Genomic DNA, 16,658 nt, shown 5'->3' with positions numbered 1-16,658 from the left:
CTGAGAGAGAAAGGAAAAAGTTGGAGCTATTTGGTTGCCTTCCAAGAGCAGTGGAACTCTATGGAGAGGAAATTCATTCTCACCAGAGATATGAGAATTAACTGTTCTTTGTTAGATGTGTTAAAAAATGCAGCAGGCAGTTTTGCTTGCAACAGATAACACCCGTGTGCACACTCAATCTGCTATTCAAATTTGCGTCTGGAATTTGGTAGCTAATGAACTGATGCAAAATGCAGCCAAGAGCCTCCTAACAAATCAAAGCTGGGTCTAAAGCCCTGAAAGTGCCCTTACTGCTGGCCGCTTGAAGGGTTGTCATGCAAGTTGAAGCACGTTTCCTTTTCTTCTCCTTCTCCTTTTTTTTCTCCTTCAGGGTTTTAATTATATCTTTCCCTCAGAGGAGAAAGAAGGTAGTTTGCAAAGCCAAGAGACCAAAGCACTTCAGTTCTCTTCGTGGGAGAATTAAATGTGATCTATGGGCCTGTCATTCTGAGCTGTCAGGTGCATGAAATGAACAGATAACTGGAAAACTGACATCTTGCTCACATTACTCAAAGCAAGAGACTTTGGTTCTCGTTTGTGTGTGGAGAATCATCTGCTAAGGAAGGCCAAAATATTAGTTGTCCCTTTTCTCCTTTGCCACAAATCCTCCCCCCACCTCTAAATATTGGTTTAATTTGTTACTCCACTCCTGCCCCCGGCACTCTGTCTTTCTTACATTTTGATAAATTGATGGGATTGGACTACCCTTGCCTGATATGTGGTGTCAGGCACAATCTGGTGCTGCACACTTAGTGGGCTGCAGATGTCACTACACCTGCTTGATTGCATATCTGCCCCCAACATGAAGACAGTGGGCACTTGGCAACTACTTGAAGTTCTGATCTTAACTTGTACATGGGAATGAAAGATAATACCAGAAAATATAATATCTCTGAAGGGCATCTGAAAGTACAAATGGTAGGCTGCCTTCCAGTATCTGAACTTGACATCTTTCAGACAGGCAGAGAGGTGAGGCCCAGGCATTGGGTAGGTATCTGGAGGTTTTCTTTGCCTTCCTCATTCAGCAATAATACTTGCTGAACATACTCATGAGTGGCCAAGTGAACACTTCTGTGTCCAGCACTGTTTGTATTTTCAAAGTGTCAGTGCATTAAAAAAAAAAAACCTATAGATGTTGCCACCATCTTAAAATGGAAAAAAAAATGAGTGTTGTTTATCCAGAAGATATGGCTATTAAAGACACTTTGAATTTGACAGTTCAAGAAGTCCTGTGGAGAAAGAAGGATAATTAAGTGTAGTGACATCATACATTCTATATATATCAATAGCTAGTTTAACTGCATAGCTAATTCATACTCTAGGCTCTTATTTCGTAAATTAAAATTATGATATTCATGAGAAAATTAGCCTACCAATGACAGGTATTAAGGTCTTGGATGTATTCAAAACCTGTTGATTATACTTTTATATTGGTAATTCTCTTGTAATTCCTTTAGCTGTTATGCTCATGTGCATGTCAAGTATTTAATTAATTCTTAACATTGTAATATGAACATGGGAAAGAAAACCAACATTTACAGAGCACCTGGTTGATCGGCATTTTATGTATATTTATATAATTTAAGTTTGCTCAGTGTGTATGTACTCACTTTGAATTAGCCTAACAAAAAAAAGCAGAAGAAAAAAACAGTGAACAAAATCCACTACAGTTTGAGTATTCCTTATCATATGAATATTCATATGAACTTTACTTACACACTTAGCCTGAAGGTAACTTTATAAAATATTTTAGTGTGCCTTAATTTTACCTGTTCCCCATGACCTGAAGTCAGATGTGGAATTTTTCACTTGTAGAATCATATCAGCACTTGAAATGTTTTGGATTGTGGAAAACGATGAATTTCAGATTTTCATATTAGGGGTACTCAACTTATACTATCAGACTTTCAGATTGCTGTTTAATTTGCAGTCTAGCATGAGGAAGAAACTAATTTTCTCAATCAGGACATGTCCCATTATTTAACACCTAAGGTCCCAGAACATACCTTAATTGTTGTCTGGAAGCTTTTGATATTACAGTGGGAAAGACTGAAATGTGATGAGTCACAGAATTATTCTAAGACATTTGTGCATTTAGGCCATTCAAGACTTTTGGCAAATCCTTTATTTCATTGCTGGTTCCATTCTTTATAATGAGTGTCCCTTGTAGGCTTTTAGATTCTTATTGTAAACTATAGAAAGACCAACACAACAACCACCAAAAAGGCAGTGTATGAGATTTTTCAGTTATCCATTAGTCCATGCTTCATTTCTACAAATGACAGTTTCAGCTCTCCTTCAATTCCATTAGGCTAATTCTGCCTAGGGACTTAGGACAGAATTCCAGTTTATCTGCAGCTCCATAGAGGTAATTCCTTTCCCTTGGGAATTTGTGACAGCTGTTGGAGTCTGAGCCCTAGGCAGTTGGCAACATGATGTAACTTTAACTTATAACTTTTCTGCACAGTGGACTGATTTTTGGGGTATATGCAGTAACTTGTAATAAACAAGGACAAAGAGAAAGAAGTTGTCCATACTTGCATGGTCCTGAGTATAATTTCTACTATGCAAGTTTCTGGGTTTTTTTCTTTATTCTGAAGAATCATCTAGGATCTTCAACCCAATGGGAATAAAGAAAAGGATTCTGCCCTCAGTTGCAGAATCAACTTGGATTGTGTTGACTTGCATTTTTTATTCTTATTGATAACAAGGGGCATCTAATTGATTCACATGACTAATTAACCTTTTTTCTTTTTGTCCTTTCTTTTTCATTTCAGTCACTATGAACAGGACCGTAGTGCACTTAAAAAAAGGGAATGGGAGCGGAGGAATCAAGAAGTTCAGCAAGAAGATGATCTCTTCTCTTCAGGCTTTGATCTTTTTGGGGAGCCCTACAAGGTAGCTGAATATGTATGTAATTTATCTTTCTAGAAAATGGTTGCTTACTATGTTTTTGAAATCACTAATCAACATTAATTTTAAAGCACCTAAGTAATTTCTAGGATAATATATTTTACAAGTGAAATACGTATATATGCTGTATTTGGAGTAATTACAACTTTCTGAGGAAGTCTTCAGAGACAAAGTCCATGTTCTTTGAGAAGTATGGTAAGATTTGAAGGAGACCTGTGAGACTTCCTGTCTCCAAGGAACCTGTTACTGCCCTACAATTATTGCAGCAAGGAATGCCCCATCTTTGTGTTTTCCAGGACTTTGATTTTCAGCCAGACAGACCCTGAAGACTTCATCAGAATGTCAACAGATATGCCTATTTCTCTTCCAAATCAGTGCCACCCATTGCAAGAACATTGCTTTCTTTTTTCACTTGGTTTTTAGCAGCTGTTCAGTGGTTTGAGTGCTCTTTGAAAATCACTGTCCTAAGATAAAGGAAAAAGCCAATCTTTTTCCTGGTGGTTAATAATCATGGGTTAGGAGATTGTCTCAACCCAAGGAGGTAGTTTAGTTAGGCCAATTTTCTAGTGGTATTCTGGCTAGTATGTAGCTCCAATAGAGATGAAACTGCTATGTTTACAAGACAAGTATTTATTTTACAATGTCTGCCTCTGAACTTTCTACTAGGGGTGGAGGTTAGAGGAGTCTGGGAAGAAATTATGATGGAAGGATCTTATTCAATTGCTGGCAGCTGTTTCATTTTTCATTGAAATTTAGTACCAGTGTAATTTTCTATAATGAAACAAAAATGATGTAAAAATAAAATGACAATAGAGAAAATTTTCAAGAATTCTGATTTGAGAAGAGCATCAATTGAAGGATAGTGACTTTTGGAAAAGGATAGTTCTTAATGAGGACAGATTTGGTCAGATACTACCTCAAAGTAGAGAATAAGTTGTTTAGATTGGTGGCTAGTGAGACTAGAATCTTTCTGCCTTATTTAGAACAAGTAAGGAGTTCTTGATTGAGATACTTGGGTACCTGCCAAGTGTGGGAAACCTGACAAAGAGGCTTAGGTCACCTAAGCTACTGATTTTCAATTTGTCAGTACTAGCACAATTCATAAACAAACATTTTTCTTATTCAAATCAATTCAATTTATATACTACATTTGTACTTAGATATATGTTTAATTGAATTAACATTAATTGAAGTCCCACTATGCACTAATCACTGTCATAGACCAATAAACAACAGGAAATAAAACACAGGCTCTGCCTTTGAGGAATTCTTAGTCCAGTGGCAGAGATCATCATGAACAAGTGATGGCCCAACTGCATGGTGACCATTAGAAGGATAGGAAGGGGAAATATCATTCCAGGGACCTTAAACGCAATTCTGGGCATGGAGAGAAGTCACTACATGTTTTGATTCAGGGCATGGCCCCAACAGGAGAGACCTACAGTTTCTAAAGATGATGTTGGGCAGTGTGGAGAGTATTAAATAAGTATAAATGATTCCTGAGTTTTTTACTTGAGAGGATGATTATATCATTGAAAATTGTTTAGGAGGAGAACATCTTTTCTTGTTGTAGAGGAAAAAATGATTCAGTGAGCTGTGAGTATATTGGGTTTCAGATGCCAGTGGGATATCAAGAAAACAATACACAGTGGGCATTGAATATATGAATCTGGAGCTCATGGGAGTGGGGAAGACAGAGACTTACCTGCTATTGGCATGAAGGTGGCAGTGAAAGCTACAATAATTAATACTATCATCAAATTAGAATATAGAGTAAGAAGAGGGGAAAGACAATCCTGAGGAATAGCAGCATTTAAGAAGTAAACAGGTGGTAAAAACAGAGGCCAGGAAAAACTAAAATAGAATGATCAGCTAGGTTGGATATGAATTAGCAGAGAAATATTTAATAGAAACGAAGGGAACAAACAATTGTTGGAGGAAGGATTTGCTAGTTACATGCCATTGGATAAATTAGGAAAGATAAGGATTGTAAAGAAACTGTTGCATTTGGCAGTTGAGAATTATTATTTACATTACAGAGAGTCATTTTATTCATTGATGGTAGTCATTGTGGGAAGCCAAACTGCCAGGGTTTGGAAAATAAACAAGAAATGGTTAAGTAAAGAGAGAGAGACAGTCAATATAGACTTCATCTTGCAGAAGAGATTTTGTATGGATAAAGGAAGAAAGATAAGTTAGAAAGTAATGTGATTAATTACATCCAGGAGGAATTTTTTTTTTTTTTTTTTTTTTTTTTTTTTTTGCGTGAGAGAAACATGAGCATGTTTCGAGATCCATGGGAAGGAACCAACATAAGTGAAGAAGGAGAAGGTAGAGGATGTAGGGGCAGAGAGAGGTGATGCTAAGTGGAACAAATTCCCTGAGAGACTTTTAAAATACCAGTTTTAGTCAGCTTTTTTACTGATGTGACTAAAGGACCCAACCAGAACAAATGTAGAGGAGGAAAAGTTTATTTGAGGGCTCACAGTTTCAGAGGTCTTAGTCCATAAAAGGCTGGCTCCATTCCTCAGTGCTCAAGGTGAGGCTGAACATCATGGCAGGAGAGTGTGATGGAGGGAAGGAGCATCAGGGTGATCAGGAAGCATGAGAGTCTCCACTTGCCAGATACAAATATATACTCATAGCCATGCCCCAATTCCCATCTCCTCCAACCACACCCTACCACTTCAGTTAATCCCAGCAGGGATTAACTCACTGATTAGGCTAAGGCTATAACCCCAATCACTTCTCCTCCAAACTTTTTTGCATTATCTCACATGTGAACTTTTGGGGGACACCTCACATACAAACCACAACTTAGAGCATAGGTAAAGAATCTTGAGTCAGAGGTAGGAAGATGGGGATAAAACATTAGAATGAGGGAAAATAGAAAGTGGAAGGAATACTGGAATCAGAGCAGGGAGTTGTGGCCTCCATTTTTGGAGGTGAGGTCAAAGGATGATAGACAGTTTGTTTCTTCCAGAGATAAATGAGGAACGACCAAATGAATTAGTTCTACATCTTATCTTTGGATGGGTTAGAAACACAGCTCTACAGAGAGATTTTCGTCTTCAAATTCTATATCTGTTCCATCCTTAACCCTATTATGTAGTGAAGAACCCTTGATGTATTCTCCTTTCATAACTTTAAGTCACAAAGGTTCAATGGTCTTGCACCTTTAGGGCGATTGCCATCTCTTAACAAGACTTTTTATATACATACATGTATATTTTTAGATGATAGCACTGTATTCTTGAGAAGATAGTTGAAAAATATACCCATTCTCAGTGTTGTCAGAAATTTTCAAAAACCATCTGTTTTGATACTACAAGGGTACATCAGGTAGCGACACAGATGGGAACATTTAGTCTACTTCAGGGCCAGGCCTGTTGTGTGATTAGTCATTTACTGTCTTTTGTGCTTATTTATGGGGGAAAAGTCTCTATTCTTGAGTCAAAAACTATGAAGGAAAGTAATTATGCTAACAGTTTGTGACCTAGTAACTTTTTTTTTTCATCCTTGCTTTGATCAGTTCTCATTTTGTGCTGTGTCCCTATTCAATTTTTTTTCTGGGAAATCACTGGGACATAGTCCTCTTTTTCCCATCATGTTGTGACACTGCAGCTGTTGTGCACATTCACAGACACCCCAGACAAAGACTGAGGTGGATGTCCTTGGAGTTCCTGGATGTGTCAGGGGTGATGGGAGTCCTAGAGCTGGTTAACAGTCCATTGGTAGAAATGAAGACATACCATAACTCTTCCCTGGGATAGTAGTAGAAATACTTACAAGCTGAAAATGAAAAATTCTGGTAGTGAATCAAGACTTTTGGGAATCATCTTGCTATACAAAGTATAAACCATGACCTGATCACTTGTCTGGTATCATCAATGGTTCATCAACTAGTCATTAGGAACTATTTCACTTTCTTGACAGAAAGAAGAAATAGTGATCTCTCATGTTCCTAGATGGTTTCTTTTCCTTTTTTGCTTTGCCTCTACCACATTCAGAATGGGAAAATGTTGACTTTCTCCAAATTTGGTTGTTGTGTGGGGGACTTCTTTCTGGGGCTTATAAGTTTGTGCTACACTATTTAAAAGGATTTCTTTAAACGTACCTCATAAAAATGAAGATATGTTAGTGTAGATGGCTGGTAAGGAACTGGCATGCACATATTGTATGCCAGGAACTGTGCTAGGGTTTTCTGGATGTGCTTGTTTAGTTCCTTACAATAAATGGAGCACAAATTTCCCCCACGTTTTTCTTGGGGAATTTTAGGTCAGGGAAGTAAAGTGGCTTCTCTGTACCTTCATATACTCCCATGTGGTATATGTGGATTTGTACCCAATTCTTTGCGATTCTGTATCTGTAACAGGAAGTTGTTTATCTTCTGACAGGAAATCAGAAGGCTCAATAAGTTTACCTGCTAGATAACTATCAGGGAGAAGCTTCATTTCTCTAACCCATAGTTTCCTCCTTTCTGAAGTGGACCATAACAATTAATAATAATAGTAACACATTAAGGCTTTCACAGCTCAATAAGAAGGAGGAAACCGAGATGAAGAGAGGATTAAGTGCATTACCCAAAGTCATTTGTGCTAGGGCAAGTAGAGGCCAGATGATCACCAAAGTTACTTTGCTGACTCACATAATTTCTTATGGAACAAATGAAAACAACCTGGAAAACCTTGCTTTGAAATCTGTAAAGTGCTACATAAATTCAATGTATTGTCATTATTATAATTAGAATAAAGAAGAAATAGCAACTTACAGCTTAGAGAAATTAACTGTAAAATATTAAATTTGGAAAAAAAGGAATTACTAAATCACATAGTTTATCCCCAATAAAATGAAAGGGAAAATGAACTTTAAAACTTCAATTGTTTTGCTTCTTTTATTAAAAAGAAATACTATGGTACAATAGCTTCCTCGCACATTAGTTTGGCAATGAAATTATACTGCTGATTTGTGTAGATAGCATTAGAAGCAAACTGAGGGAAGTTTGCATTTCCTAAAGTAATGAAAGGCAAAAAGCTTAAATGAAGGACTGCTGTTAGTCATGAGCCACAAAACAGACATGTAATTTATGCCTGAAAATACTTGGAAAATGCATTTCCTTGATGATAGAGAAATAGTGATTAATTAGAAAATAATGGCTGCAGAGGTTACCTTTAAGGAATCAACCAATTATCTAGAACGGGAAGTAAAGAATTGGCGAAATTGAAAGAAACCTATAATTGATTAAAATGGCTAAAATTCATCTTTGCCGTGTTTATGATGTTTGATCAAGACTGCCAAGAATACCTTCCTCTTTAATAGGATTACTAAGGCTCTGGAGGGTGAAAATGAACATTTAGTGTGAATCAGAAGTTGCTATGGTGTATAATGAGAGCACACTGTGTAGGAGTATATGAATGCATTTCAGGCCCCACTGGGTTTTCTATGCAGTGGATTTCATATCTACATCTTGAGAAATGGACATTGCCCATCTCCAATGGTAGGAAGGCACAGAGTTTATCTGGCTGCCTGCACTGGACTTTTAGTTGGTGATTGTTGAATAGTGGACTTCTTGAGGCCATGTGTCTATGTGTCCTCTATGCTTAACCATACCTCATGGGAATTTTGAACTTACCAGATTTTGTCAGGTCAGTGACCATAGTAATTCCTACTTGAAGCCACAGCACTTATGTTGTGTAAAGCATATGGATCTTCCTTTAATTAGTAACTCACAAAGTGTTGCCAGTGAGCTCAACCTTGAATTGCCTGCTATGCAGTTTGTGTCACAAGTCCCTTTGAGATAGTTGCTCTCTGAGGAAGCTATCCTAAGGGAGATGACAGTTGATTCTTACAGGATATCACAGCTCTACCCCTATGTCATAAATGCACAAGACAGCCACACACCCAGATTATATTAGCATAGACCCTTAACTCAACACGTAGACATGTCTTCACTAAGCTAGATGTTAGTGCAATGCTTTTGCTTTTGTAGTTATCATAAGAAGCATGTGAGAAGCAGCTGTGCATCTTCTGGAAAATTGGAGGTGAAAAAATGGTTTGTTTTATTCCTCAAAGATTCTTGTAAATAAGCCAATGAGAGGTTCCTTTTCACAGGCATTTAATGTCTCATATACTTCATTTAATGGATAAAGATATGCTTCCTTCTACGATATAAAAATAACTTGTTAACTTACGAGCTTTTCCTTTTTGATTTAGTAGCCAGGAAGCTCAGATTTCAATTTATTGTCCAGTCATACTGGCCAAGTTAGCCTAACATTTGTCTTTCTCTTTATATGCCTTTAGTCCAAGCTATTGTGATTTTTTTCTTTTGATATAAACAAGGCATGAGTTATAATTTGATTGTGTCCAGTTCAGCAATAATACACTGGGTACTTAATATGCACCGGACATGGTGCTAAGTCTTGGGGATATAAAGATGAATAAAAGGTGGTCTCTGACCTTTAACAAATATATATATATTTTTGAGCAAGAAAGAAATCGTAGTTGTAGTACTATATACTTTATAGTAGGTTGAATTTTAGACTTGTTCAAAAAATTTCAATTTTCCCTAAATTTTATTCACATACACGCAGTTTTAGACATTGGTCAGTTTAGAAGTACTCCTATTTTCAAACCTAGAAGTGCAAAAATTGTAAGAATGCCTCAGAAACCAAGATCATTGTAAGAGTAAACATAAATAAAGAGATGTACTTCCTCCCACTGAGGATAAGATGAACATGTCCCATCTATGTACTACTGAAACAAGAACAGTAATTTGACTTGTTTGCTTGCAAACCAATGAGACCTGTAGTTTTTCTGTCCTGAAAGAGGGGAATGACTTCTCAGGGAAATGGGGTATTATAGTGGTCTCTGCAGCACCTAAGGGCAAAGTTCTGATTTTGTAGAACTATGTTTCAACCAAAGCCATTTGGAAAATAAAAGCACTTCAAAAGGGACATGGAATGGTGTTTTCTCCTGATAGGACCCTATCTTTGGATGTAGTCAGGTATCAGTGTTACTTAGCCTTTCAGTCAAGTGACTCAGGGGTAATCTGTGGGAGGGGCCACAGCAACACTGCAGAATTTTAAAGCTTATATCAAATTCTTGCTAGGCCTTCTGCACAATGAAATTTCTTTGTTTTATATTTAGGGACTGAATAGAGAGACCGGTTTTGGCAGTTGCCCAATGGTTTCTTGTGAAACTCTGTTGAAGGGTACTGCTATATGCAAAGAGTTTATTCTTGCTTTTGCTCCAAAGTAATTTCTGTCATTAAAGATAACAAACCTAGGGAGTTTTAGGAAATAAAAGTGATTTCTATTCATCTGTACCTTTTAAATATGCTTTTCAAATGTGCTTCTGAAAATGGAGTGATTATTCAGTTGAGGATTTTAGAGAATGTTAATTGTTTAATCACTACTTCAGCACGAAGGTTGCATATGATGCAATATAAGATGTTTTTGAGGATAAGCCAACTGAAATGTATTTATTAAATTTCTAAAGATTTCCATCCCCCACAAACTCCCTTAGCATATATTTAGCATACTTTTAATTAATCTTTGAAATCCATATTTTTCTAACTGCCCTCGTTTCTTTGGAAATGTCTTATATGGTTTAACACATGGTATGAGTTACAAGGAGAATGTACCAATAATGAGGCCAAGGTTTCTAGTTTGTTTCTCAGTGTGATTTTTCCTTCTTGGTATCCTTTGTTGGCTCCTCTTCTTCCCCCTGTCTCTTAAAGGTTGATGTTTCCCAGAGTTCTTGCCTGAACCCAATCTTCTCATTCTACATTTTCTTTCTCTGGGTGATTTCATTCATTTCTGGCAATTCACCATCCATCCATCTGCATATTTTCCCATCTTCACATACAGAGAACAATAAACACACAATCAAACCTAGATTTACACTGAGACATCACCAGACTTGGATAGTTAGTTAAACTCCCAATATACACCAGGAGACTGGCAGTATGAAAGCATAGGGGATACCTTAGATGTTAAACATCTCTCTTCAGTAGAAAGTGTAACAGTGGGAAGGTAGTTACCCCTCTGTTTCATAGATAGGGTGCCTATGGCTTCTGGGACCTAACGGCCACATAGGGTAGTGCCTTCTTCATTTAGTGGCCTAATTGCCTCATGGCTCCATGAATAATAGTAGCCTACTTTTGTTGTCACTTCTTGGACCAGGAAAATATATCCTAGGCAAAAACAAGTCCTTTACCCTTCTGAATTCAACACCTTATTTTGATAACCTCTTTGGCATATAAAGAGAATAACAAAAGTCATTTTTGAGGATGAACAACTGGGCTATCATCAAAGTCATTTCCAAGTATATACAGCTACCCTACATTTTTTAGTCATGAAAGCTTTGCTTTCTGTATTATAAACACCCATGCAGGAGCTTAATTATTTAAAAAAATAACACAACTGTTTTTATGGGATTAGTATATCCTACAGGGGATGGTGTAGCTAGTCTGTTGATTGTCCATAGATTGATTTGGTTGCTTCTGTAACGCCTACGCATGGAATCACTTTGAAAAGATGACTTTGTTTTGATTTACTTAAGCAACAATCTAAATTCTTGAATAATTTGTCTAAATCACTGAAAAGACACAGGAGAGCTTGAGTCACTGTTGATGAACAATTGCATCATTTCAAAGTAAATGAGTATGAATCACCAATATGTAAACACAGTTGCCCCAGAATATGTAGGCAGACACCAGTAATTTATACAGTTCTTTGATTAAAAGGAATTAGATTCAGTTTAGTCATATGTTAGCACAATTAGAAGGTGTTTAATTTCATGCCTCTTTTAAACTTGGTACAGTCAGGCTAGCAAAACTCAACTGATGTTCTTACCCATTGGGCTAAGACTTTCTCATGTATAATGTGTAGTACAAATGTTGATAGGTTCAAAACATAGATAAGTGGAATATTCCACTATAATTGCTCTGATCAGTAAGTGGAAGTTTTTAATTGTTAAGTAAAATAAAACAATTCCGCTCATCTGACCTAAAATAGAAGAATTTTTTCTGATAAAATGAATAAATGATGTAATTGAAAACCATTCTCCCAGCAAGCATGTTTAAGTATAGGCCAGGGAATATACCAGTTGTTAATCATATTTGCTCATTCCAAGAGGCTCTTCCAATAGCATTATTGATTTCTTTTCTTACATAGCACATAAAAAGTATGAAATTAGATGACAACATGAATTTTAAAGAATCCTATCTACTAGTCTGCTTAAGGCATCTGTTTGAAGCATTAACATTAGGAAACATAAACCTATTCATTGTCTCTCCTCCCACCCCCATCTTTTTGTTATTTTAGACAAACAAAGGTGATGCCCTTGCCAACCGAGTCCAGAACACGCTGGGAAACTATGATGAAATGAAGGATTTGCTTACTAACCATTCTAATCAGAATCATCTAGTGGGAATCCCAAAGAATTCTGTGCCCCAGACTCCCATCAACAAAAATGAACCAAGCTTTTTTCCAGAACAAAAGAACCGAATGATTCCATCTCACCAGGATAATACCCACCTCACGGCACCAATGCCTCCACCTTCCGTCGTGATATTGAATTCTACTCTAATACACAGCAACAGAAAACCGAAGACTGACTGGCCACGAGACAGTCATAATCCTACCACAGTACCAGCAAGCCAGGCCAGTAGTCAGCCAAACAAGATGCAGACTTCCACACAGGATCAGCCTCAAGCAAGACTTGAAGACTTCTTTGTCTACCCCGCAGAACAGCCCCAAATTGGTGCAGTTGAAGAGTCAAACCCATCTGCAAAGGAAGACAGTAACCCCAAGTCTGGGGGAGAAGATGCTTTCAAAGAAATCTTTCAATCCAATTCTCCAGAAGATTCTGAATTTACAGTGCAAGCACCTGGGTCTCCCCTAGTGGCCTCCTCTTTATTAGCCCCTAGCAGTGGCCTTTCAGTTCAAAACTTCCCACCAGGGCTTTACTGCAAAACAAATATGGGACAGCAAAAGCCAACTGCATATGTAAGACCCATGGATGGCCAGGATCAGGCACCAGACATCTCTCCAACACTGAAACCTTCCATTGAATTTGAGAACAGCTTTGGGAATCTGTCATTTGGATCACTCTTGGATGGAAAACCCAGCACAGCCAGTTCAAAGACTAAACTGCCAAAGTTCACGATCCTTCAAACAAGTGAAGTAAGTAATTTTTAAGTTTTGTTTCCTTTTTTGGGGTACACTTTTATAACCTCTATAGCAGCTTTTATGTACCTTATTAAGCAGTATATAATAGTCTTCAAGGTCAGAGTTTGATTCTTGATCTTCTTTCACTTGTGACATCTGATTAACACTCACAAATATAGTTAAATCGCCTTTATTTGGAATAACAAAAGACAAGTTCAGTCTGAGCAAATGAAAAATTGGCATTATAAAACAGTTTGGGGAAATGTATTTGCAGCAGTATCACGTATACATTGATGACATTTGAGATTTTTGTTGGTCATAAGTAGTATAAGTTTCATGAAAAAGATTGAGTCACCATAGGTCTTCACTAGCCAATAGTATATCCTAAACCTAAAGCACAGAATTTCCTTAAGATAGAAGAATGTAAAGTGTGATTTTCTGGAACCAGAAGTTGAAGGTATTCTTTCAGAATCTTAGTCTCATGAATGTTTATAGGGCTATTCCTTGGCAAGATCTTAATGTTTCTTCTGTATTCCTCAGTCTTCCCTTCTGCATTACCCTCTCCCCTTCTGTCAAAGCAAAAGGTACTGTGATCAACCAAATCCTATTGAGTTTAGAATAACTAAGTATCCTACCTGTCTCAGGAATCATTGTCTTGTTAAAGAGAAATCCAGAGGGACCATGACCTCTCCCACAGAAATGACTCATGACTCACTGTGTGTGTGTGTGTGTGTGTGTGTGTGTTTGGGGGATATATATTGGGTTTCCTTGCAAACATCACTGTATAAGTGGCTATGTACTGCATCTCAGTGCTTGATTGGAAGAAGTCACTGTCTATAGATTGGATTCCTGTTGCTGGTGAATAAAGACTTGAATGGAGACAGAGAAGAAAGCAGATTCCAATTCTTACTCAGTAGGAGTGACAGGCAATCTATGAATTGTTACAGATTCCAAGTTAGGTTGTCTAAATTAGAAAAGTCAGACCCCATGAGCCCTATAGCTCTTCTGACTTTATTCATCCTCAGTAGATGTGATGATTTCAGTGGACCATGGGAGCAGAAAGAAAGGAAGGGAGGCCCGTTACTGTTGGTTGTATTGTCTGGATGAATGTTTTTAATATTGTTTTATTTCTGAGGCCAATTTTCTTTTTGTATCATCATTTCTCAAGTCTTATTAAGCTTCCTCCTCAGTATGTCTCCAGTCTGTCACCTCTTCTCCATCCTCACTCCCTTCAAACTACCTGGAGGCAAATCTTTCACCTGGCCTGCTATGCTAGCCCCTCCTCACCAGTCTCCCTCCCTCTAGTATCACTTTTCTTTCTAACCATTATTCATATAGGTGATCTAGCAGGCGGATCAGACCATGCCAGTCCCCCCTTTTAACTCCTCAATGCCTTCTTATCACTTCTAGGAAATAGTCAAACTTTCCTAGTCCCTCATACAGGGCTCTTTACTCTGACTTCATATTCCCTGTAGCCCCATGTTTCACCACTTTGTCATACACAGATGAAATCCCAGCCTATGGAGCCACCCATGTTTCCCTATCATGTCATGCTTTATCACTCTTCCTTGCTTTTTTGCCTGCTGTCCTTTAAGTTATAATGCCTTTTGCCACTCTTACTTTGTCTTCCTGGTAGAGTCCTGTTTTTCCTTAAGGTCTGCTCAGTCATTACTTTCTCTGTGAAAGATCGCCTTTTCTCCCAGCTTCCTCTGAGCGATGCTATTAGCTTGTTATATACGTCCTGACTGGCACTTATTTCATTGTATTGTATTTACTTGTTTATGTGTCTGTCACCTCCACTAGACTGTAAGCTCCTTGAGAGCAAGGAATAGCTCATTCTTCATTGTATCTCAAGTGCTTAGCAAATATTTGCTACATAGTAGATATTCAATAAATGTTTGTTGAATGAATGAATTTCAAAAATGGTTACTTGATTATATTTTCAAAGCCATAATGTTAATCAGATAACATGAAAAAGGTAAACAAGCTAGACAATTCATCCTCAGCTGTGTTTCTCTAATTCTATTCTATCTGGATGCGTCTTACTCTGTTCTACTCCTGTATAGTCATTAAGAAATCCCAATACTAATTTCTATGGTATGATTTAATATTGGGTGTTAATACTTAAAAATCAAAAAAGATCTTTTTTGAAAAAAAGAAGACTATAATGGAAAAAATAAAACTCTAATAATATACTGTACTGAAAAAAACAAGAACACTATAATGGGAGATTGGGGTGTCATTCTTGTCCCTTCCCTTGCCCTGGTATCTCTTGTTATTCACTCCTTACACAGTAGTGCTATCACTCAGGACTGGTCTAGAAATAGCAGTGCTCCATAAGGCAGTCTGCTAGCCTGTTTCCATACCTCATTAGTGAACTGACAGGTTGCAGACCCAGTCAGATCCCTTCCGTTGTAATCCTCTGTTATACATTCACAAAATGGCTGACCCAGATTCAGAAATGCCTTCATGTTTTCACTCAGTGCTCCAGCACACCAATGAGAGGTACATTTTCAAACAGAAGATGAGCTGTCATCAACCCTGGAGATGATTATCCAAGGAGCAGCCTATGTGCATGCAACTGTTAGGGATGATACAAATAGACTTTGGTGGAGCTTTGTATGAAAAATGGGTCAGGTGTAAGAAAATCATGATAGGAAATCAGTGAAGAGAGATTTTATTTTAAAATATGGATCTCAATGAAGGATTTTAAGGAGAGGTAGAGAGAAGCTTAGGGCTCTAACATCAGGGTGATATACAGAATTCAGGAGCAATGTGAAAACCAAAATATGAGAAAAGAAAATGAGAGGTTAGAAAGCCCAACAGAGAGCTTAGAAGGGTGTAGATTAAAATGTGGGCATAAATATAGACAGGTTGGAGCATTATGGAGCTTTGAACTTAATGGAATTTATGTGGCTAAAATTCTGACCAAGTCTGAAAATTCACCCTATTAAATCTTGATGCACTTTCAAAAGCACTTAGCATTAGAATCCAGCCCCAGTTCCTGGCACCAGGAATTCCAGGCCCTGGGTTCCGGGTCCCTAGTCAGAGTAGCCATCTTTGATGAGTGGTAGCATTACTTGGAGTTATTACCAAAAAGGCTTTTCTAGAGCGCAATCACAGTATTTCCTCCTCTTCAACTGAGAGGAGGTTGACATGTTGTATTAGAGGAGTGCATTTGGGGTAGGAGGGAACAGGGAGAGTTGTACGACCAGAAAACATAGCATTCTAAGATATTCATATCAGCAGATGAGATTATATTTGTGAATTGAGAGATTAAACACTATTATTGAAATTTGGTACATGTTTGTCTTTCTGTGTCCACATTTATTTATGTTAATATTTGTGTATAGACTTATATACAATGAGGATTTGTTTTATTTCATAAGAAAAATAATTAACTTTGAAACATTTTTATACTTCTTAAAATTCCTATATCAGCAATGAAGATATTAGAAGTTTATTAGAAGCCTAACCAACTTTATTGCAAAGAGTCAACTTTTCAACTGAGGAATGTTATTTAAACAATAATTT

General features: G+C 37.5%; 1 protein-coding gene across 4 annotated transcripts in view; it reads left to right on the top strand.

Annotated features, from left to right (window-relative positions):
• Aff2 (ALF transcription elongation factor 2) overlaps positions 1 to 16,658 on the top strand; it is a 490,132-nt gene that overhangs the window by 162,495 nt on the left and 310,979 nt on the right. For 2 of the 4 annotated variants that reach the window (XM_046465080.2, XM_046465079.2), the window contains exons 2-3: positions 2,817 to 2,937; positions 12,279 to 13,139. In XM_046465080.2, coding sequence (XP_046321036.1) covers positions 2,817 to 2,937; positions 12,279 to 13,139 — 982 coding nt within the window. Of the gene's footprint in view, positions 1 to 2,816; positions 2,950 to 12,278; positions 13,140 to 16,658 lie in introns of all 4 variants that reach the window. The other 2 variants (XM_058585757.1, XM_058585756.1) reach the window with 1 other exon arrangement.

Source organism: Marmota monax, unplaced genomic scaffold (assembly GCF_021218885.2).
Source record: "Marmota monax isolate L192 unplaced genomic scaffold, Marmota_monax_Labrador192_F-V1.1 WCK01_AAM20220418_F8-fsc00306, whole genome shotgun sequence".
NCBI lineage: Eukaryota > Metazoa > Chordata > Mammalia > Rodentia > Sciuridae > Marmota > Marmota monax.
The sequence above is the reverse complement of the archived record's forward strand: the minus strand, read 5'-3'. Positions and strand labels throughout refer to the sequence as shown.